General features: G+C 46.5%; 1 protein-coding gene across 1 annotated transcript; it reads right to left on the bottom strand.

Moving 5' to 3' along the window:
• Window positions 1–6943: 6943 nt before the first annotated feature.
• Window positions 6944–21201, bottom strand: EMP1 (epithelial membrane protein 1). The gene is made up of 5 exons (NM_001277370.3): window positions 21080–21201; window positions 10492–10609; window positions 9611–9713; window positions 9369–9509; window positions 6944–8626 (listed from the first exon to the last, which is right to left on the bottom strand). Exons 2-5 carry the CDS (start codon window positions 10567–10569, stop codon window positions 8451–8453), a joined length of 498 nt encoding a protein of 165 aa, NP_001264299.1. The 5' UTR covers window positions 10570–10609; window positions 21080–21201; the 3' UTR covers window positions 6944–8450.
• Between the last annotated feature and the right edge of the window lie 282 nt (window positions 21202–21483).

Raw genomic sequence — 21483 nt, 5'->3', positions numbered from 1 at the left:
ATTAGGAGTGCACATGAGGTAGAATACAGTGGTAAATGTGATGCAAGACAGGTGCTAATGGCTTTGATGATTAAAGCTGGAGCCTTTGTCTTTTGAGTACCTGAGGGAGATCTGGAAGGTGGTAGCACCAGGAAGCAAGATAGTCCTGAAGGAAGCTGTGTGGTGCTTTGCCTGATGCAGGAGAGGTATGTCAAATGTCAGCAAGCCCACCTCTGGCAGGGTTAGGGATCACAATAGGACAGGGGTGCTTCGGGTTGAAAAATGACAAGTGACACCCACGTTGTGCTCATTAATCTGGTGGTCTTGAAGGTGGTCATGCAGATAGTAGCTCTGTTCTGCATACTGGGAACAGTCAGGCATAAGGTTTTGGAAGACTCAGAAGACAGAAGTAGCATAGCTTCTCTCATACTGGAAATCTGTCTTTCCAGACCTGGTGAAGGAGACTTGGCAGCCATGCTCTCAAACTTCATAAAATAGGATATGTGAAACTGTAGGAGTTGAGATGAATCCATGCATACAAAGGATGCTGTTATAAACAGAGCAATTACAGACAATGAAACTGTCAAACTGCATGTTCTGTGGCTTCTCTTCCATTGCACTTTCTCAAACAAAGAGCATTTTGATGAAAGAAGAGCTCCATTTTTGTTGGAATCCATTAATATCAGTGACCCTGGAAAACAGGGTAAGGTTATAGGAACACGAATCTGTTCCGTTAACACTACCCAGCCTGAAGCATGCGTGGCTATGTTGTCTGAGTTGACCACCTGAATTGCATCTACAACTGATTCTGCTATGGCGCAAAAGCTATACTAACATTAGGAGGCCTGTGTAACCAGGTAAAATGGTCAGAAAGTTAAGATGGGCTAACTTTCCTGACAATGACTTCTATGAGAAAGTGGTGCTTTCATTATAGCATATGCACTGGCCTAAGTGGCACTGATTTTCCCCTGGGCAATAAAAGTTTCTTGTATGACTTCCAGCTTGCTGTTTTGGCAAGCTGTGCTTCCTGTTCCAAAGCAGGGAGAGGGTAGAAGTCATTCTAGGGAAGAATGAAAAGAAAGAGTCATGGTAGAAAGCATCTGTTTTTCATTAAGCTTTTCCTTAGAAGCAAATATTGCAAAAATTTGTATTTTTCCCTCTAAGTGGAAAACTAAAAAGGGACAGAGAGAACCAGCATGGGAGAAGTTCGGCTTAGAATGTGTCAAAGCTATATTCGTATCAGTGTTCATGGGCCAGTGTGCAGTAACTGCTCCTTTGGCACTACGGATCAGACCAGTCTTGCTCTCCACGTTTCACTGTTTCTGCTCCAAAGAGCACTGGATCTGGTTGTGGCTATGCTTGATTTTCCATGACCAGTATCTGCTTGATATGAATCCTGACCCAAATGCCCTTGTTTGCTAGTCACTCTCTGAAAGTAGTATTGAAAGGTTCACCTTGGAGGCCTGTGTCAGCACTCATTGCACAGCTGAAGCAGGCAGCTGCCCAGGACTGCAGCTGGGGAGGTGGTGAAGGGTGAAAAGACCACCAGCCTTACCTTTGCTGGCACATAGTAAGCCTGGCCTACACAGCTGATTCTTGCAGCTAAGGGATAGCTGGATCAGGTTTCTGCATTTCAACCCCCCACATGTCTCTGAATCCCCCACTACGCCTACAGCTTTTCCCTTTCTTGTCCCAAGCCCTGCCCAGCAGGCCCCTTCTGACTTCCCACACCTACAGAAGCAGCCTGGGAGGTGACAGCTAAGAGAGCTGTGTGCAGGGGCTGGGAATGGCTGACAGTGAAAAGAGGTTTGTGGGTCCACCTGAGGAGTTAGGCTGAGGGGGCAGAAGGAGACACTTGTCCAAAGCTTCACAGAAGTTCCAAGAACTCCACAAAGCCAGGACTGTTTTCTGAACTTCCCTCACTCCTGCTAGAGCTTTGGTCACAGAATCAAATAAAAGATTTATATTTTGCAGAATTCTTTCGCTTTAAGTGGGAAAATGTTTTATTCTTCTATATTTAGCTGCTTCTATTCTCAGCTTCATCTGTCTCCTGGTTTTGGGGCTCTAACACACTTCTGCACCACGACTCCCCTTTCCCAAAAAAAAGGTAGAAGTCAAGTCTTACAGGCATGCAATTATACAGTAGGGACTCCTAGATTTACTGCATTGCAAGTACAAGCTTTGCCTTATTGCAGCAAGTTCATTGCCAATTGGACTGTAGTCTTTCCCTTCCAGATTGTTACAGCACCCCCTCCATGCTCTGTTTCCAGCCAGTTTGCCCAGCTTAAAGCAATTTTTCTGCCTCAGTTTAACAACGGTACAGAGCAGAGGGAATGGCATTAACTGCAGGACTGGGCAGCAAACTCATTTATCACCTTGAGCCCAAAACAGCTCTCCGCAGCCAGAGAATTGAGCCATGGTCATCTGTGCAGACATGAAGGCTAGAAAGGGTACACTTGTTCCCCCACATTTGTAAAGTGGGGTTTCTTCTTCCATTTCCATTTTCCCAGTGGGTTTCTCATTGGTAATAAATACTCTCACTGTGCTACTTCTTATGTGGTACAAGCTGCCCCAACATGCCTTCTTCTATGAGACGTACCACAGGCCAGCAGGGGCCTGGTTCAAGGCTGCCAAGTGAGCCTGGGGCATGCTCCCATTTCTGAATTAGATCACGGCAAAGCAGCACCAGCCATGGCTGGGGATACCCGTATTTCAAATCGTCCAATATAGTCAGCGGAGGGATCACTGGGCTTGCACTGACCTCTAGTGACAACGCAGGGGACTGGGGGCTTTGGTTAACGAGTGGCTGAAAGAGCGTATGTAGGTCCTTGTCACTGAGATAGTTAAAACTGTTTGTCCCAGTTTTCATCAGGACTGCACACATGAGCACTGCCTTGGAGCAGGGATCCTACTGCCAAATCCTACTGCCTGTGTCAGCTGCTCTGTATACTTAGACAATAGCAGTGATATTCATGTGTCCCAAACTCCAATCACCTGCCCACTGAACCACTCTTCTTCCCTCAAGCCATCAGGGCTGTGATGGTCTTCGTGTGTGCTGCAGTGTTTGTTCTTCCTGTCTATCTTTCGCTTTCTCATTCATATATCTGATCTCCCATTTCTTTGCCCTGTACATGACAGCATCTGATGACTGATTGCCAGGGCACCTTCTTGGCTCGGCAGTGCTCTGACTTCTGGGATGGGCCTGAGTATTTCACTCCTGTTCATCACCTCTATCTCACCTTCCTCACACTCTGGCTTTCTTAAAGATCCTACCAACTGTCTCTAGTTAAAGGATGCAAAGTGTAGGCCTTCTGGTTTCTTTACTACAAAGTAGCTTGCTGTGCTGTGTGGTTGGACATCTATGCAATGTACCTGAATGCTCTTTTGCTTCAAAATGCTGTTTAGAAACATAAAACCCCCTAGGGCTATCTTTTATCTCCTTGGGTCTGTAAACAAAATTGGTGAGAGCTTTGGACCTGATTCTGGGAGCTGCTAACCATCAGAAGGACTTGCAGGCTGCCGTCAACTCCCAGGGTGCTCCGTATAGGACCAGTCATGGCTGTGATGTGATGAGCTTGTGGGGTTTTTTGGAGCCCCTTATGTCTCTGCACGCTGGCCTCTGCCTGTCAGATCTCAGAGGTCATGCCTGCCTCACCACCTTTCCATTACTTGACTAAGGGGGTGCAAAGGGGGAAGGCTGCCAGCTACAGCCTTCTGCACTAGGCTGAGCAGAAAGGCAATCAAGTTTCCTAAGCAGTGTAACAGATGACAAGGTGTATATTTATCCCAGATACCCACATACTTCGAGTAAATTGTGCAACATGAGATTTGTCATCATGCATCAGATCACTGGTGTATCTAATCCAGAACTGAGGCTCTGACAAGATCTGGGAGCTGAGCTGCCTGCAGTGATGCACCTCGCCAACTGTGCAATGCAGGAACAGAGGGTTTGGGATTCAAATTCCTCCCCAGTTCCTCTGGCAATCAACTGGTACCTGGCTGTTATTATCTGAGAAGGCAGAGCTGCAAATGTAAATAATCCTAAAATCAGGCAACCAACTAACACAACCACAACATACATTTCTGGGCTGCCCCTTGGGCTGGGTACGTTTTGAATGGAATAATATTTAATTTTGATTTCTTCTAACTTGTCTCTGTTAAATGATTCTTGGGCTAACTGCACCCTGGTTGTCAGCAGTAGAGAGTTACTGCATTCCTGGAAGTGACCTGTAATCTTCTACCACCACTCCCAGCATCAGTTTTTATGCCTCCCATTGTCTTCCCATTCCCTGCAGGCATTGTTTTTGTGTTGTTGTTGGTTTTAGTTTTTACTATGTTGCCTTTGCTACAAGGGAGTCAAGCCATTCACCTGTTCTGGCTGTGCTGGTGGGCAGCTGCATTCAGTAATGGTGCTGTTGCATCTGTGTTTCCAGTGCTGTCAGCACCCCTTGATCAGCCCAGAAGTCTGTTATTTTGCTTGGCAAGATTTGGCTTTTGCCTTTCACAGAGCAGGAATCTCCCTCGAACTCTCTCCCGCAGCTCTTACAATACACTTCTGAACACATACAGGTTATTTCAAACCTCCTAACGTGAGCACTTACTGGACAGCTTCTCCCCAGCCTCCATAGCTTAATGCTCTGGTCAGAGTGAGAGTGTCTTTTGTTCTTGCCCCTTGGCTGTCAATAATTTTCAGCTCTTCCTGCAGCTCCCTGCTCTGCTTACGCTGTGATGAGAATGGAAATGCATTATTTTATTTATATCTTTTTATCTGTCTTATCACTTTTATCTGTTCCTCATGAGTATGTCTAATAAAATGGTTGATGCTGGCAATGCCTTATTAAACCAAGCTTCTCCTGTTTGGAGAACTTCAGTTTACTCTCATTCTGGAAGGGGTTTCAGGAGAGCTGGGTCTAGCAGAGCCTTCCTCAGTGTATGGATTCTGCTAACTCCTGGTGTGATTTTAATCAGACAGTTATTTGATCTGATCGATTTAGTGTAGTCAAATGCCATGAATTAATGTTTATAGAAAATCTCTTCCTCGTTGTATTGTGTTGTTTTGTGACCTACAGAAGAAAGAACAAGGAGGGAGAATCCTTCATGTGCTCTGCTGTGGAGCTTCAGGCATTTTGTTTCTCTGCCTCTCCTCTATCTTAGACCTCTCTTCCCAGTGCAAGGGCTCTTTTGTGATTTGTCCCTGACTCCGTTTTGGTCCAGGCCCTCGTGAGGCTTGGTTCCTGAAATCCTTATAATGGCTGTTCCTGGAGTACCATTACTCTGTGTCTCACATTCTGTGTGGTGCTGGGTCAGTGTACCTCCAGGTTGTGTTGAAGATGCTTTCTGAGCGAACACCAATCATAGGACACAACTGGTAGTGCGGTTTACTCCCATCCTTTTCAACTTCTTTCTGTTTAGTATTTGATTTACTTTTGTTGGGCTTCTGCTTTTCTGTTCAGTGTGTTCTGTCCCACCAGTGCCAAGTGTCATTCCCTGACCTGCCATTCCCTATTGTAACAGGACTCAGAAGCTGGTGATGAGACCTACTAGATATGAAGCAAAGGCTGTCTCATTTGTGATGGTTATGTTTCAGGGATTGGATCGATACGGTTTGCTAGATGACAGAGAACCCGGTGATTTTTACTGACTGTAGGTCAGGGCTCTGATCCTTTAAAAGCCCACATGAACCAAAACAAGCTTCCCAGAGTGTCAAGTAGCCTTCATATCCTTGCTGAGCTGCCAGTGACAGTGGTGGTGAGGCAGAAGTAGACTATTGTACAAAATATTGAGACAGTTGTCTGCTGCCTGTCTTGGGCATCCCAGTAAAGTTGGGATTGCCTTGTCATCCTGTAAGGTGTCCTATTATCAGGTGTGCCATGCTAGAAACAGCAAGACATGGATACCAGCTCCTTGACTAGCATACCCCTGCTCACACTCCAACTGCTAGCGTTGGCGTGTAGACAGAAGACCCTCATTCTCCAGCAGCTAACTGGTCTTTGGTTATCCTGCATTTCTTGGAGTGCCAATAGGATGAGGAACAGCAGGATTCCAGGGATGTCCTCAGCCAAAACAAATGTCCACTCATTGCACACCATGAGCTTTCCCATATCCTACCGTGTATGAGGTCCTTCTTTAGTGAAACTGCACCTGCTACAGATTTGTGTCATGGTTTTGCCCTTGGTTAGCATGTCTCTTAGGTTTCCCTAGGGTGGCTTAATTGATTTTAAAAAATATATAGTTCCTACCCAACAGATTCCTGCTAGGTCTCACCTCAGTGCTCCCATGATTGTACCCCAAGTTTGGTGAGACTTGCCTGTGTCCTGGGCTTTGGTCTTTTTGCAAAAGCTCTGGAGTTGCTATTGTGTTTGGTCAGACAAATTTAAGGAGAACAGAACTCTACAAAGACGAATGTCCCAGACAAACATATTGGTGATTTTGTTTTAGGAATCATTTGTGCTGTGGATTGGTCTGTGACAAAGTAAATATTGCAGCATCATAGGCAGCAGTGTTCACAGGCATGAGATTCTGACAGATCATGGTGGATGCCCCATCGTTGGGGGCATTCCGGACCAGGCTCCGAGCAGCCTGATCTAGTGTAGATGTCCCTGTTCATTGCAGGGGAGTTGGACTAGATGACCTTTAAGGGTCTCTTCCAACTCAAACAATTCTATGATTCTGTGATCGAGAAAGTACCTTTTCAGCTCTCTTGGATGTGAAGTAAAGACTGGCTCTGGGGGTTGAGTGTTACCACTGCCCATATTATCTGTTTGCAGAGAGCCTGAAAAGAGCTTGCAAAGTTGTTCTTCTTCCTCCTCCCCACCAAAATGGGAAATCTTGGAGGCTGACAGGCAAGAAAACATGGTAGTCCTGCATTGTTCTAAAAGAGTGAGTTTTGATTCAGAGAATACAGCAAATACTTCTGTTAGCAAGTATCTGAAATGCTAAAGAAAAAAAGACCGAAGCAAAATTCTTTATAATAAAGGGAATCAGATTTTATTTTTGCAGTCTTATAGTTAAAAATATGCATTTCAAAATATTTACAATGACTATATATGAAATAACCTTTGTTAATGAAACACCAATATACAGTACTAGAATAAATCCACCAAATTGATAAAGTATACATAAGAAGAAAATGTAACAGAAAGAGAGAAAGGGAGAGAGAGAGAGAGATAATTATATCCGAGCACAATTTACACCTGTACCTTTTTTGATACTCTCTGCCTTTTAGTTATGGATGGAGCCACAGGAAGTTTTGACCTCTTGCCCCTTATGAATTCCACTTGCGACTGAGGTTCTTCAAAGTGACAGAAATGCATTGGTTGCAGCACTAACAATGCCTGACTATCCTATGCCAGCCTTTCACATGGGGACCTTGAATCAGAGAGCGTTCTCCAAATCTCTCAGCAGCCCAGGAGGTAGGTATAGGAGGATGGAAAAGCACCCGATTAAGTGACTGGCCTAAGGTTGTGCAGCAAGGAGCAGAACTCACAAGTCCTGTCTCATCTCTCCAAGTCTCTCATAAGGGAATACATTTCCTCTACTAACGCGTAGCATCTGCTATTGAGATGAGCTGTGTCACAAGGTGGGGCTCCCAGTTAATACCATGTCCTGAGTGATCACGTGGAAAAAAAAATGCCTACAGTTGTTGCAGTGCTGTCGCTATGTACTAGAGCTGAGCAAAAGATTTTAGTGTAGACACACACCCAAAGGATTCCCTCCCTGCACGTGCATCATTGTGAAACTGCACTCTCTATATTTAGGAACCCCTGCGTACCTTCCCTGCCCTCTCTCTTTCTCTCTCCCTCTCCATCATCCATGCTTGTATATTTGCCCTTCATACCTGTATTTGATTCAACCATGGGAATGTCAAATAGGAAACAGAACAGGAAAAAAAAAAAAAAAAAAGCTGCCTTGTTCCCGTAGTATTTTTAATACTAATTTAATCTGATTTCTATTGGGTTGTTTCTCAATGTAATGTCTTTCATATATGTGCATACATATATATATATGTATATATGAATGTAACAAAAGTCCCATCCCATTTATTTCAATAGACAAAAAAGGGAGCTGTAAGCCTCAATGCCCAACCCACAAGGCACACTGAAAGGCAAGTGGGAAGGGCTCTAGACAGGGGAAAAGATGTAGCCCTCTTTTTTTTTGTTTTTTGTTTTGGTGCTCTTCAGTCATCACTGCTGGGTTTGAATGTTTGTGAAGTTATGATAGAAAAGGAGAACAGCTGTCACTTGCAGATTTCTGGTGCAGCAGCCCCAGGAGTGAGAGATCAGTCGGTGCTGTTCCTCCTTCTCTTTAGTGAATGAGTTTCTGAAGATTCTAGTTTTGTTGTTTTGCTATGGTGGTGGCAGTGGCGATGACGGTGGCTGTTCCTGTTTTTTCTATTGATCCAAAAGTTCTCTTGGCAGAGCACTGTTCCCCATTCCCAGCAGCCAACCCTCTCCCCAGGACTCTCATCGACCTTATTTTTTCCTAAGAACAAGGTAGAGGATGCCAATGATGAAACTGAAGCAAAAGCAGATCCAGGCCAATATGAAGCTGTAGCCGTGGTGAGAACTTATCAGTGTTATCTGGCTCACAGACTGACTGTCTGTGAACCGAGCTGTGTAAATGGAGACTCCAATCAGAATGCACAACCCTGTAGGAAGGAAGGGAAAAGAGAGAATTGGAAAATGCATAGAGACCAGCATCACTGTAGGACATCTGAAGTAATATTCTGGATAGAGATTGTAATGCATGTCTTATGTCATCTGAGGGAGGGGCTGCAACCCATTAGGCTTATTTCAAAATAATTCCTCTTGCAGACACGATGACATAAGGCACTAGGGTCTCGTTGAGTGGATGCCACGGGAGAATAAACTTTTGTTAGGAGGAAATCAGTAATAAGATCTGCAGACAGTTTGGTGCTGTATGTTGAATCCCATGAGCAGTAGCTGTCTAACTGTTTATTTCCTTGCCCTCTGCAACGCTTGAATGCCTTTTGTTGTTTTATGAAGAGAATTTTCAGAACTCACTGGGATTGTCTAATGAAAATCTGGAAATATTTTCATTATTTAAATTAAATTAAAAATATATAGAGATCACTTCCCAGTTCCTCTATGAATCATACAATCTTAGAACGACTTGGGTTGGAAGGGACCTTGAAGGTCATTCAGTTCCAACCCCTCTGCTGTGGACAAGGTTACCACCCACTAGATGAGGCTGCCCAGAGCCCTCTATGCTTTTTTTTTTTTTTTTTTTTAAATCAAAAAAGTGGGCTGCTGAAAGCTTGTAGCTGGCTGACAACTTCCCTGCTGGCCGTGAGTGGCAGACATGTGGCTAGTTGTGCTTGCAGAAGCACTGGGAAGCATGCAGAGCCATTGCCCAGCACATATACTTACAGCAAACCAGCGTGATGGCTCCAGTGATGTAGAAACGTTTGCCTTTCTCCAGGGTGAACAGCTGGACAATGAATGTAACAAGAGCGATGACAGAGAAAATGATTGAGAGGATCATGAAGGCTTGCGCTGCTTTGAGGGAAGCTGTCAACAGAGCAGGTTTGAGAAGGTCAGGGTTTGGCCTTGACGTTGCATACCAAAGGGTGGCAAGGCATCACCACAACAAAAGCGGAGGTATTACTTACGCTCATTGTCGCCACTGAGTGTCAGCGGCTCACAGGTGTTGTTGCAATACATCCAGAGTCCCCATGAGACATTTCCAAGGGAACTCCTACCCACCATCCAAACCTGAAACACAATGACACAACTGTGTTATGAGGAGGAGAGCCCTGTGCCTCCAAACAGGACCCTTTGCCCTGTTGTGAGATTAGACTCAGAGAATCATTAAGGTTGGAAAAGACCACTAGGATCATGGGGTCCAATCATCAGCCCATCCCACCATACCCACTGACCATGTCCCTCAGTGCCACACCCACACGGTTGTTGAATACCCCCAGGGACGGTGACTCCACCACCTTAACCACAGTTAAACTGTAAAAGGGAGCAGCCATAGCTCAAGTGCCACGAGGCTGAGAGCTGAATGAGTCGGAGTGTGCCAGTGACAGCTGAACAGCTGGGTTGGGTGGGAGCTGACACAGGCTTTGAAAGGCATTTAGTCCAGACAAAATACAGGAAAAATCCGTTCCCATGCTACAGCAGAAATCGCAGAGCTTATCTGTCCTCTGCCTTGCCTAGCGTGAGACGGCGGGAGAGCTATAACCACCCGGGACGATGCGTGCAGTCGGGCCCCGGCTCGGGCCGCGGAGCCGCCAGGGGTCTCCATCGCCCCGGTCAAGGCCTCGCCCAGCCCCGGCCCTCTGCTCCGCGGCTGCGGGGTGCCCGGAGGATCCCTTGTGCCCTTGGCGGCGCTGGCAAGGCCACTGCTCCCGCTGTCGACGTGTGTTTGGGCCGCAGGCTTTCTGTCTCCAGACCCAAGCACCTGTCCCGCTGCCAGCCCTGTGATGGGCTACTAGTGCAGCAGGTGACAACCACACTCGGTGGCTCATCCAGGGTGGCTCCTACTTACGTTGGCAATGGTGGAGACGAAGAGCATGATGACGGTGGCAATGTGAACCACAAAGATACCAGCCAGTAGTACCAACATCTTGGATCCTTCCTAGGTGGTGTCACAGGCGCAGAGAGATCTGAAGGAGAACAAGAGCAGAAGGAGAAGGTGAAGGGAAGGGCTGAATCAAGGAATAGAATCATAGAATCTCTTGAGTTGGAAAAGACCCTTAAAGATCATCTAGTCCAACTCCCCTACATTGAACAGGGACATCTTACTCAGTTGTAAGCTTTATTTACTTGTGAAAAACAGGTGGATTTCAAATTCACTCTTTAAGGATGTAGGCATAAAACAAACAAACAAACAACAAAAAAAAACATAGTTAAAAACTTCTTCAGAATCTGCATGGGAGTTCCTCCAGCAGTTAAAGAAAGCCTGGAGGTGAAGGAACCAGACTAGGAAGAGACATAGAGCAGGGGTAGATAGCTTTGGAGCACTATAAAAATAGCCCGGGTATATACATAGGTTGCTTAAATTGGTGTGTGGTTCTGTAAAGTAAAAATGACATACTCCAGGCCTACACTCCAGGAAGTGGAGTTTTTGCCCACGGAGGTCAGGAAAGATCTTCTCTTCCTGTTGTCCCCTTTCCCTTTTGCAGTACAGCCTGCTCCAGTCAGTCTGGGACATGGGACAGGTGGTACAGAGTGGAGGAGGGGCATTCCTTTGGTACATCAGGTGCTGAGCAGTGGTGGAAAATGGTCTGGGGAACTACCCATATTCAATGGCCTGATCCCTTATATAGAGGAGAACAACGAGAACAGAAGCACCGCTGAGGTGTTCTGGGGTAGAGGAAAATGCTTAGGCTTGCATAGAAGACTGCTTGTTTCCCTTTTAAAACTCGAGGCATGCAGATCACTTTATTACTGCGGTAACTCTCTTGTAATGCAAATTCTTTTTTTTTCTTTTTTACCTCTGTACCCTTCAAGCTTTTACTTTTTCTAAGATTCATTATCATTGATGAGCATGTCATTGGAAAAGCAAGGTTTCGGGGAGGGGTATCTACTTTAGATTAGCACTCATGACACTATTTATCAAGGCTGTTGCCTTCTCCCCTGAAAATGTGAAATACAGGGATCAAATCTCAGCTGCAGGAGCAAGTGCAGGTAATTCACACAAATTGAGTGAGCATATTTCCTGCCCTCCCAGGAATGTATTAGTAATCAGGCAGCACAGTCACAGAAATCAGACAGGAAAATTTGCTGGGCCCACCCTATGAACACTGGAAGACTGCTTCCTAGAAAGTTTCACGGGGCTATGTTGCTCTATCTCTTGGTAATGATGATACTAAAGTGCTACTGAAGATCAGTGTCAAGCATTTGATTAATGCTGGCTGTCAAGTTATTTGGGTGCAGGTGACTCAGGTAATAAGGTTTGATGCTGTCACTGTTTGTACAGGGTGTGGTAACTGTCATGGAACAATACAATTATTTTTCATGATGTCTTTCACTCAAACTATGACAAAAAGCTTTGTATGTGGGAGTGTATTCATTTAAAATACTGCAGCTGCTCCTTGCACTGCTTTGGATATAGTTTCCCCAACCCGCAATGGGTAGGCAGACTTCTTATCCACCAGTGGCACTTTGTCCAAAGCCAGTATTAGCCTTGAGTTCAGGAACTCCATGAAGTGCCTTTGTTAGGCACTTCTACTCAAACAAGATCATTCCTTAGAAGGACAAACGAGGTTCAGTGAGTGGTCCTATGACCCTATATCTCTTCAGCAAAATCTTCACTAACGGTGAGGTTTGGAGGTTTTCTCTCACTTGGGAGAACTTAGCGAGTTTAGCCTTGGCTTGGTGAATGTGAGTCTGGCTTACTTGCCTGCTTTGGGGTGTCCTAGCAATATTCCCCTTGCTCTAGAGCTTGATTTACCTGGATGGCCTGGATACTGATGATGACCTCTTTCATTGCAGTGCCTCCCTTGATGATCTGGGAGGGAGTACAGCCATAAGAGATCCTCTCTGACTCTGATAATGGACATCTGTGTATGCTCAGCATTGCTAGAAGCCAATTTCTCACTACTATATGCAGGCTACCTCATAAACACATCCAACCTGAGTGTTAAACCCCTTTTTTTTTCATTGACTGCAAAAGAAATGTGAGTTTCAAAGTCCTGGATGGGAACTGATCTGGATAGCTCCACTTGAGCTGAGAAACTATTGCTCTTGCCATGACTAAGTTATATATCTATCTACAGCAGGAACCTTGAATAGAGCACCTGAATCAAATGCTCCCATCCCTTTCACTGCTTGTCATCCTTGCTTCTCAGCACCTTGGTTCTTACACAGACTGTAATGAACACTGTTCCCACCATGATGTACTGATATATATATGCCAAATCGTGGCAGATCTGCCTGCTGTGCCTTTGTGGAACAGTGGCTAAACTTTCTTTCTTTCCTAGATAGATGTACTTTTCCAAGTTTCTTTAGAAATGAATTCAGCAGTTTTTTTGCTGATTATTTTTGAGGACCTTCAAAAAAGACCTGTACTTGAAAGACTGGAGACCTACTTTCACGATACTCTAAAGGACTAGAATAATGCTTTAGAATGCATTTTCTGTATGATGAAAATAATAGAAAATATGACTTTACAATGTAAAGAAAAATCCACGCACAGAACTGTGGCCAACACGCTAAGAGAAAACCAAACCTTTTATTTCCTTTGTTGTTTTTTTTCTGCCCAGTTCTCGCACTGCTTGAGAGCACCGTTGGCTGAGATGATTTCAGTGTACCCCCTTCCTGAGATTGTCAGCACCTTTTCCTCAATACACATGCTATCAAATCCAACCACCCGGGGGTTATATGTTCACAGCTGAGTTTTGAATCTTTGTGAGTTAGTGCGCAAGCCTCCCTCTCTATTCATTCACTTTTCCCTTCTTTCATCTTTCTCTTCCTTTTAAGTAAAACACTGGAGAACAATCCCAAAGGACCGGTGGTTGAATGGCATTGAAATAGAGTCATCTCTGCCTCTGACTGTACAGCATGGACTTTTCCTCCCATTAGACAGAGAAGCTGGCAGAGCACTGGGGGCTGACAGGATGCTCTTTCCATTTGTTAAGTGTGAGACATCTCTCTCCACTTCAGGGTGGGGTCACATTGCTGGAGCAATAATACACAATTGCATGCAAATGCCTTTTCTAACATTCCCCTTCCTAAACTGCAGCTGGATTTGGAGTTCCTTGGGCTCTTCTTTGATTATGAGTCAGTCTTATCCTTCCTAGAGTGGCCAGTTTTTTCCACTGACTCACCCCAAAGTTCTCAAAACCACAGTTACTTAACCCTGTAAACGTTCAGGACACTGTTTAGCACTGCTTCTCAAGAACCGATCAATCAAACAGATTGTGAATCCCACAGTGAGCCTTCAGATGCGCCTTCTCAAGGTAAGATCCCAACTAACCCAAGAAAACTAGAGCTAAGGCATGAGAGTAAAATGACTACTGAGGTGGGACAAGTTGTTTGGGAAGAAGCATGCACCTGCTGAACAGCATGGGTGAGTTAAGAGGGATGATCTTGCACTGATGGCAGCAAATTGTGCTGATGGATGGGGAGAAATAACCAGTTCCACCAACAGTAACTGTGAATAACAATCACTGTATCAGCCTTCAACACACACAAAACAAACAAACAATAAAAACCCACAACTCTAAGGATAATTATTACAGGCTTTATCTACATAGACACTACTTGCACACGCATACAGGAGAACAACACACAGATCTGCTGCATCCAAATCAAGTTTAGGCAGTCAAGCACTCCTTGAAAAGCTAAGCATTTTCTTGTGCAGGCAAAATATAGCCACCCCTCAAGTCCCTCTGTCTAATTATGTGTTTTGGATTCTTTTGTCTGGAGACAGTCCAGAAAAGAGAGTCCTTGCCCTCAGTTTACTGCTTAGCATAGCATCAGAGTGGAATGCCAAGTGCCACTTGGAGATATAACAAAGGCCCATAGTGTAGCTCCTCAGATATAGAGAATGGGTTACTCAAGAGGACAAGGCAGATTAGGTAGTTGTTCTGGCAGAGTGTACACTGTAGAGAAAGTCAGTAGAGGAGAAGCGTACAGAATGTTTCCACAGGAATGGTTGGGCTGTTTGGTTGAAAATTCAGAGCACTCTCAGATAAGTCTGAAATATTTCAGATCTGAATGGTTGCTGAGGGATGGAGTACATCTGACTTAGACTCCCACTGTCCTCTCTGAGAGGTTCTTTCATGGGACTGTACCTCTCTCTCCCAGGATGAGTTGATGAGGTACTGTGGGAGCTGCTGGCTGAGGGAAGAGCATACACTGTCCAGAGAGCATATGATATCTAAACTGCACCTCCTCTAGGCACTGTGGCGGTGACCTCTGACTTGCCTAAAAATCAGATTTTTTGCTGAAATACCTTGAGTTTGAGACATTCAATTTTTCAACATTCTGGGGGAAAGACTGCACGCTTCTGGCAAGAATACCAGCAAAAATGTCCATAGATTGAATGCAAATAAGACAACAGAAATTCTGCCTCTTTTGGCTGCCATCACAGACTGTAAGAAATACAGAAGTTAGTCAGATCACCCAGTACATTATCTCTAATGATGGCAGTAGGATATATTTCCCTATATGTAGAGAAAGCACATGAACCTTGCTGCTGTCTGTGATGGTACTGAGTGCAGAAGGTGCAGAATATACTGGTGGTTGGAGTGAGGCCACTTGGAAAGGAAAGGCAAAACTGAAGGAGATGGGATGGCAAAAACAAAGTGTATGATACTATTTGAAAGAGTTACAAACTACCACTTCTATCCCTGGTACATTTATCAGAGCAAAGCCAAACTACAAACAGCAGTGCTGCCCTAACACAGGAGGGGACATCTCAGGGTAGAATAAAACCTCCTACAGAATTTGTGGATCTGCCTTTGACTGCACTGAGGCCCCGGCTACCTCTTATGGCCCTGGATGCTATGATCACATGCTTTGTCATCACGTGTGATACGAGCATGAATTTTCATCATGCCCAAGGCCACTTAGCTGACTGCAGCTGTGACGTTCTCTGTGATATTCTGGTGGCACGGTGACTTTGGACCCATTATACTGATACTAGAAAGCTCATGACAATTATAAGCAAGCACCTGAAGTGATCTTTTTTGTTTTCAGCCTTTGCTCCACTTCTCACTTCAGATCTAATTGAATCTGCCATCCTTGCTGACTCCGGGCTTTTACAAACCACTGTATACCAGCATGGCTGTTAAGAACCTGGTTTTGACAGACCAGCCTGACTCAATTTACAAGTTAGATGCTTTTTATGAAGATGTAGATGAGTAGGCTGGTGCCTCTGGAAAGAGATTTCACATGTGTGGGAAAAAGGTTGGGCAGGAGGTGTGCGTGGGTGCATAGAGAACTTTGGAGCCTCTGGTTTGTGGCAACGAGAAGATTTTGTGTATGCATGGGTGGTGCCTTTCTGTGGTGACCACATGGGGTGCGGTGAGGGTACAGAAGCAGCTGAATGTCAACCAAAAGGAAAGCACAGAGCAGCCCGAGGGGTCACCACTGAAGATAAACTTAAGTAAATGGAATATTTTGCCTGGTTCTTGGGAAGCATTTCCTGGTGGCATGGTCTTCAAAGGATCGGGGGCAATTCCTTTCCCAAGGGCGTGGTAAAGCACGTGAATCACTTCTTGTGGGACCAGACCACGTTCTTGAGAATTCACCCTTGGTAACGATCCTCTGCTTGCTGACAGATGCAAGGGGGAGTCAGGAAAGATGACACACTGGAGTTTTACAGCTCTCATGCTCATGATTCATCTGAGAGTGGGGAAATGTCAGAGCTCCTAGGGCAGACACTGAGAAATTGGCATTTTCTCCTGAAGAAGCCACCCTGGAGTGCTCAGACATGTGACAACATCAACAGAAACTCCAAAGCTCACTTGGTAGTAGGAAGGGGAAGAGACAGCTGCCTGGGGCCTGGCAGGCAGCCAGCAGCTGCTGTGGGAGGAAAACATGTCACTTTGTACGCTAGACACACCGTGGAAGGGCTGGGACTGACGGACAGAGAGTAAAGGAGGGTGGGAAGGGGAGGGCAAAGCCAACAGCAGCACAGAGGGGTTCCTCCACACCCCGCGAGGTGTGCTGGGGAGCACTCTCACCCACAGTGCGTTTGATGGTCCTTGGGTGGGTTAATCAGATATCAGGAAAGGCTGGGAGTTGCCGGGACTTGCAGGAGTTCAGAGAAGATGCCAAGATAGGCGAGAAACACTGTGGGAAGACTGACGGTCTGGGAGATGATGCAGCGCATGTAGGGGTGTGTGTCTGCTATGTGGTTCCCTGTATGAATGGGATGTGTGTGACTGTGGTTTCTCTAGAAGCAGATCTGAACGGTGTGTGTCTGCGTGCATGCTCATGCACAGATTCTTTACGAGTGCACGTATTTATCAGTGTGATTTTGACAGTACCCACGTGGGAGAAACCACCTGACAGCTCTGACAGGAAAGTTCAGGTTACAGTGTGGTGTAAGCAAAAGTGCACATACCATTTCTGCTGGGACTGTCTGCTTATCTTTCTTGTGATAGACAGCAGATAGAGGTGGAAGGTCTGTGGAACTCACACTGACTGTGTTTTGTCTGCATCTTTGAATTAAAACTGCAAATCTCTGATTTACATTGATGTTATAAAGATTCCCCCCCCCTTTTTGTTTCGAGAGAGAGTAGAGAGATGATAGTTCCTAACCAGATAGCGTTCACCTTCTTAAGACTGAAAAACCTCTGAATATGCCAATACAGTCCTTGAGACGCCAAGGTTGGTGCAACATAGACATCTCAAGAGTCTGAATTTTTGGATCAGTCTGATTCCAAGGCGCCCAGGTTCCTGCAAACCAGCTTGGAAGATACTATGCAGGATTAACTTGTAAAACTGTTCCATGGGTCTTTCTTTCACCCCACGATGCAGAATGGGGTGCAGAGAGAGAATGAGTAAAGTAATGGCTCCTGCGTACGAGGCAAAAGCAAGGAGATGCTGTGCAGCCTGGTGTTGGTCTGTGCTCTTTGTGGAGTGGGGTGAAGGTGGTCATGAAGTTAAATCTCCTGTCTGTCTTGGAGAGGGCTACTTCAATTGCAGTGAGTATGGGCTGGCAGAACCATTTAAGACAGGGGTCTTTTGAGCTTATGTTGCACGTGGAAATGGATTCCACCAGAGGAGAGAACTCCAGTTGCTGGGGCACACTACATTGGCTGGGCTGCTCTTGCGGGAGCCAGCTATCAAGTAGCTGGCTCTATGTTCCTGGAGCTGTTCTCCAGCAGACCCTGACCAGCCTGCTCCCAGCTCTGAGCATTTGCAGCTCACCCCTCTTGCTCCCATGTCTCTCACTGCCTTTTCCAGAGGCCTGTTGAGGCCCGTAAGGGAGATGTCACTCGGGAATGAGAAGAATGTGGATGTTGGACCCAGTCCTGGCAGTTGCTTTCACAACTCCCCACCTTAAGCAGACTCTGCCCTGCAAGGGCAAAAGGGCAGCAAAGGCCTTCACCCTGGATTTCCTCAAATCCAGATGTGTCTGCCACATTGCAAGAGCTAAGCCTTAGGCATTAGTCACTGCTCACCTGCCCTCAGCCATGACTGTGCTCAGTCATTCATTGTGCTTCTCTGCATAGCCTAGGACCTGTCCCTGGGAGCTCACTGTGGGTGTCTCCCCATATCTATGGTACAGGTTGATTCTTATGGGGGAAAGGGGTTAAATCTTAACTAAGAGCCTGCTGAACTGGTCACTCTTTCAGAGAAGGTGGTTTCAAAAGCAGAGTTGCCTTAAATTGTCCCTCCCTACCATGTCAGGGTATGGACTACGTTTGATCTTACTCAGAGAGAAGCTTCCATGTAATCTTTGCCCTGCTGCAAACAGTTCAGAGTAAGGAAGATGCATAGAGCTGTAAATTTGGCCAGGGTTTCCTTTGTTCATCAGACAGCTGTTCAAATTCAGGAGGTAATTTCTAAAACACTTTCAAGGGGAGGCTGAAAAAATCCTGCTCCAGACTGTGCCCCCCAGGTGTGCTGCTTTGCTGTCCTCCCTGGACTGTAATAGCAGGAAGAGGTGTAAGAGTGTGGGCGCTCTATCATTCCCTCTGGGCAATTTATATGGGGAACTGCTGTTGGACTCTTTGTCATGCTATGGGATGACTGAGTGTGGATCGTGCTGGCAAGGTTTAAGCTTGTGCTTACGCACATTCATTCAGGGCTGACAGTACTGCACTGTAGCTATCAGTTTGCTATGAGTCCAGCAAGGTCATGGAGAAGAGGCTCCTTTCCTGTGCATGCTGCTTTGCCTCAGCGGAAAAGACTCACAATATGTTAAGTATCCATCTTTAGTTGGGGAGACAGGAAACCCACTTCCTCACTCTCCCTTTTAGAGGTGTAAAAAGCACTTCTGGTGCCCTTACTTCTCCCTGCCTTGAAGGAAGGGTGCAGAAATCTTATCTTTTAGTCCTTTTTCCTTATTTTCGTTGCACGAGAACAAGAGGATGGAAAAGAAAATGGGAGTGCCACACCCTGCAGGCTGCCCTGTGTTGTGCTGTGCGGTGGTGCTGTCACATCGAAAAGTAGGAGCAGAGGAGTGACCAATCGGTCCAGTAGTGCCATTTCTTGCTCTCCAACAAACACGGGCTGAATGGCATGTGTCAGATTTTCAGCTGGGAGGTGACTAACGGAGGGCTGGAATCATGCTTGCAGCAACCCCCTGCTCTGTCACTGTAAGCAAGGCCTGAGGTGTGCCTTTCACCAAAACATGCCGGCTTCTATCAGCACATCTCCCAGAGCTGTTTCAAAACACAACCTCCGCTCCACCTCAGGGCACCACGCTGCAATTCCTGCTTGCACTTGCATTGCTCGCACAAGGCAAAACTTGAAGACCACCAGCTAGGCCAGCAGGGCTGGTTTGCCAGGACTGTCCCCAGTGCTAGCTGTGGGATCCCAAACCCCATGCCTGTTAGTGTGTCCTTGGGTGTGGCTCAGCTCCACCTCACACAGAGGTTTCCTTGAGATGGCATGTGCCCTGCAGGGATGCCCAACTGCTACATGAGGGGAGCTTGGATTGCATTTGAAGTGTCAGCCATAGCCAGGAGAGCCAGCTGCAGGGCCTGCCATGAGGAACTGCCTCGAACCATTGAACTGCTAGCCAGAATGAGGTGCTGCCATTTGGAGTGAGTGAAAGCACGCTGCCCTTGACACGCTCACTCTGCATGTAGTCCCCACGTTTGACAGTAGTGTGAGGCCTGCTAGGAGGGGGATATTAAGGTTTCTGGCTTGCTTAGACCTCTGTTATCATAGATAGATAGATAGTGAGCTCTGTGCTTTTATGCTCTTCGTACCATGCTCCCTCCTCTGTGTTTGCTCAGGAAGGAGTCCTACTCCATCCAGCAATGTCAAGTGGGCAGTGCCTGGGCAAGGCTACTCTCAGAGGTGCCTTGAGGAATTCAAAGCCTTTAGGCAAAAGTTGCTCAGGAAACACTTCCTCAGTCAGCTCCCCAAGCTCTGAAACACAGCTATTTCTCTGTCAGGAGGCATCCGGGACAGAGAGGACCTCAACAAGTTACAAAATCCACCCTGCTGCCAGCCCACTTTCATAGCCATTCCTATAGTATCCTATAGTATGCTACCCACTGCGCCAATCCCAGTCCCAGCGATTTGCAGCTGGACTGGGCTAAGCACTGCTTCTGTCTCTTTCTGCCCTGTGAAACTGCAGAGGCGGGCGGGGTTCCTGCTATTGGAACTGAAGCCTGGTGCCAGCAAACTGGCTGTGCTGAGCTCCCTTTCTCAGACCTCAAAAATAGTTCAGGCATTTGACTGCAGGACACAAACCACAGCAGACAGATGAAGTGAGAGAAGTCGTGAAGAAGGGGAGGGAGAGACGGGGAGGTCATGTGGAGAAAGGCAGGTGAACAGGGAAAACTGCCAGCCTGCAATCCTACGCTTCCCCTCAGCGCTCCGTGCTCCTGTGCTGCCCAGGAAGGCACAGCATGCATTCCTACTCACCACATGGGTTTGGCTGAGCTGGGGCTTGGCTGCAGGAGCTGGGACTCCCATAGCAAAAAGAGAGCTCCCTACTGCACCCCAAACTTCCCAAGCTCCACTTGGAAAAAATGACTGCTGTTTTAAACTAGGGCTTGGCAAACTACTGACAGAGAGGACAGAGAACAGAGTTGTGCAGAAAAATGTCAGCAAGTGTCAGAAGTGCTGAACGTGCAGTCCTAATTTCAAGCAGGGGTTTCCCATAAACACTGCCAGTGCTGCTCCAAAAGAGCGCAGCAGTTCCATGCCACATCTAGACCAGGTGGGGCTCCCCATGACCGTTCCCAGCTGCACATGCCCTGGAGGTGAGAATTACACTGCTGGAGCCAGCATTCTACCCAACGCCTTTCTTTGCCCCGTTACACAGCTGGATTTCAAAGCAAATACTGAAAGGTGAAGGTGCGTCCCGTGCTGAGCTTGTACACCAAGTTGAAGCAGCAGAATGAAGGATAAAAGCAGGTTGGAGCTGGAGGGAAAGGGAATCGGGCTCCAGAGAGCAAGAGAAGTTGGTAAAGCTGTTGGAGAGAAACTCTTACCGTGCGGTGCTGGCACCTGTGGAAGCAGGAGCGTGCGGGGCTGCGGTGCTGCTGTGCCGGAGCGCGGAGCTGTAGTGAAGGGGAGCGACCTGGTGGTGGTTTAAGTTTCCTCCAGCGGTGTGGGAGGGTGGTGTCTCTTAGCTCCGTTTTAAAGAAGTTACTATGAATCAGTCTGCCTTTAAAGAGAGGGAGAAAAAAAAAAAAAAAAAATTAGCAAGCTACGCCCTGTTTTGTTGGCAAGGTGTCAAGAGTCTCTGGGAGGAAACCAGCGACTCAAAGACATGTTTGTAGGGTTGTGTCTGACTCAGAGCACAGTACAGAGACCGCAGCCTGGAAAAAAAAGACTGACGCTGATCCAGCTGAGTAATAGAGGCCCATAACAGCATCTGTTTATAAAACTGAAC

The sequence above is a fragment of the Gallus gallus genome, chromosome 1 (assembly GCF_016699485.2).
Source record: "Gallus gallus isolate bGalGal1 chromosome 1, bGalGal1.mat.broiler.GRCg7b, whole genome shotgun sequence".
Lineage (NCBI taxonomy): Eukaryota > Metazoa > Chordata > Aves > Galliformes > Phasianidae > Gallus > Gallus gallus.
The sequence above is the reverse complement of the archived record's forward strand: the minus strand, read 5'-3'. Positions and strand labels throughout refer to the sequence as shown.

Excerpts from the sequence above, each read along its gene's own strand:
- EMP1 (NM_001277370.3), bottom strand. The coding sequence starts at position 10,569 with ATGTTGGTACTACTGGCTGGTATCTTTGTGGTTCACATTGCCACCGTC. Across the intron at positions 9,714-10,491 it reads TCGTCTCCACCATTGCCAAC|GTTTGGATGGTGGGTAGGAG; the intron begins GTAAGTAGGAGC and ends ATTGTGTTTCAG. Across the intron at positions 8,627-9,368 it reads AGCCATCACGCTGGTTTGCT|GGTTGTGCATTCTGATTGGA; the intron begins GTAAGTATATGT and ends TCCTTCCTACAG.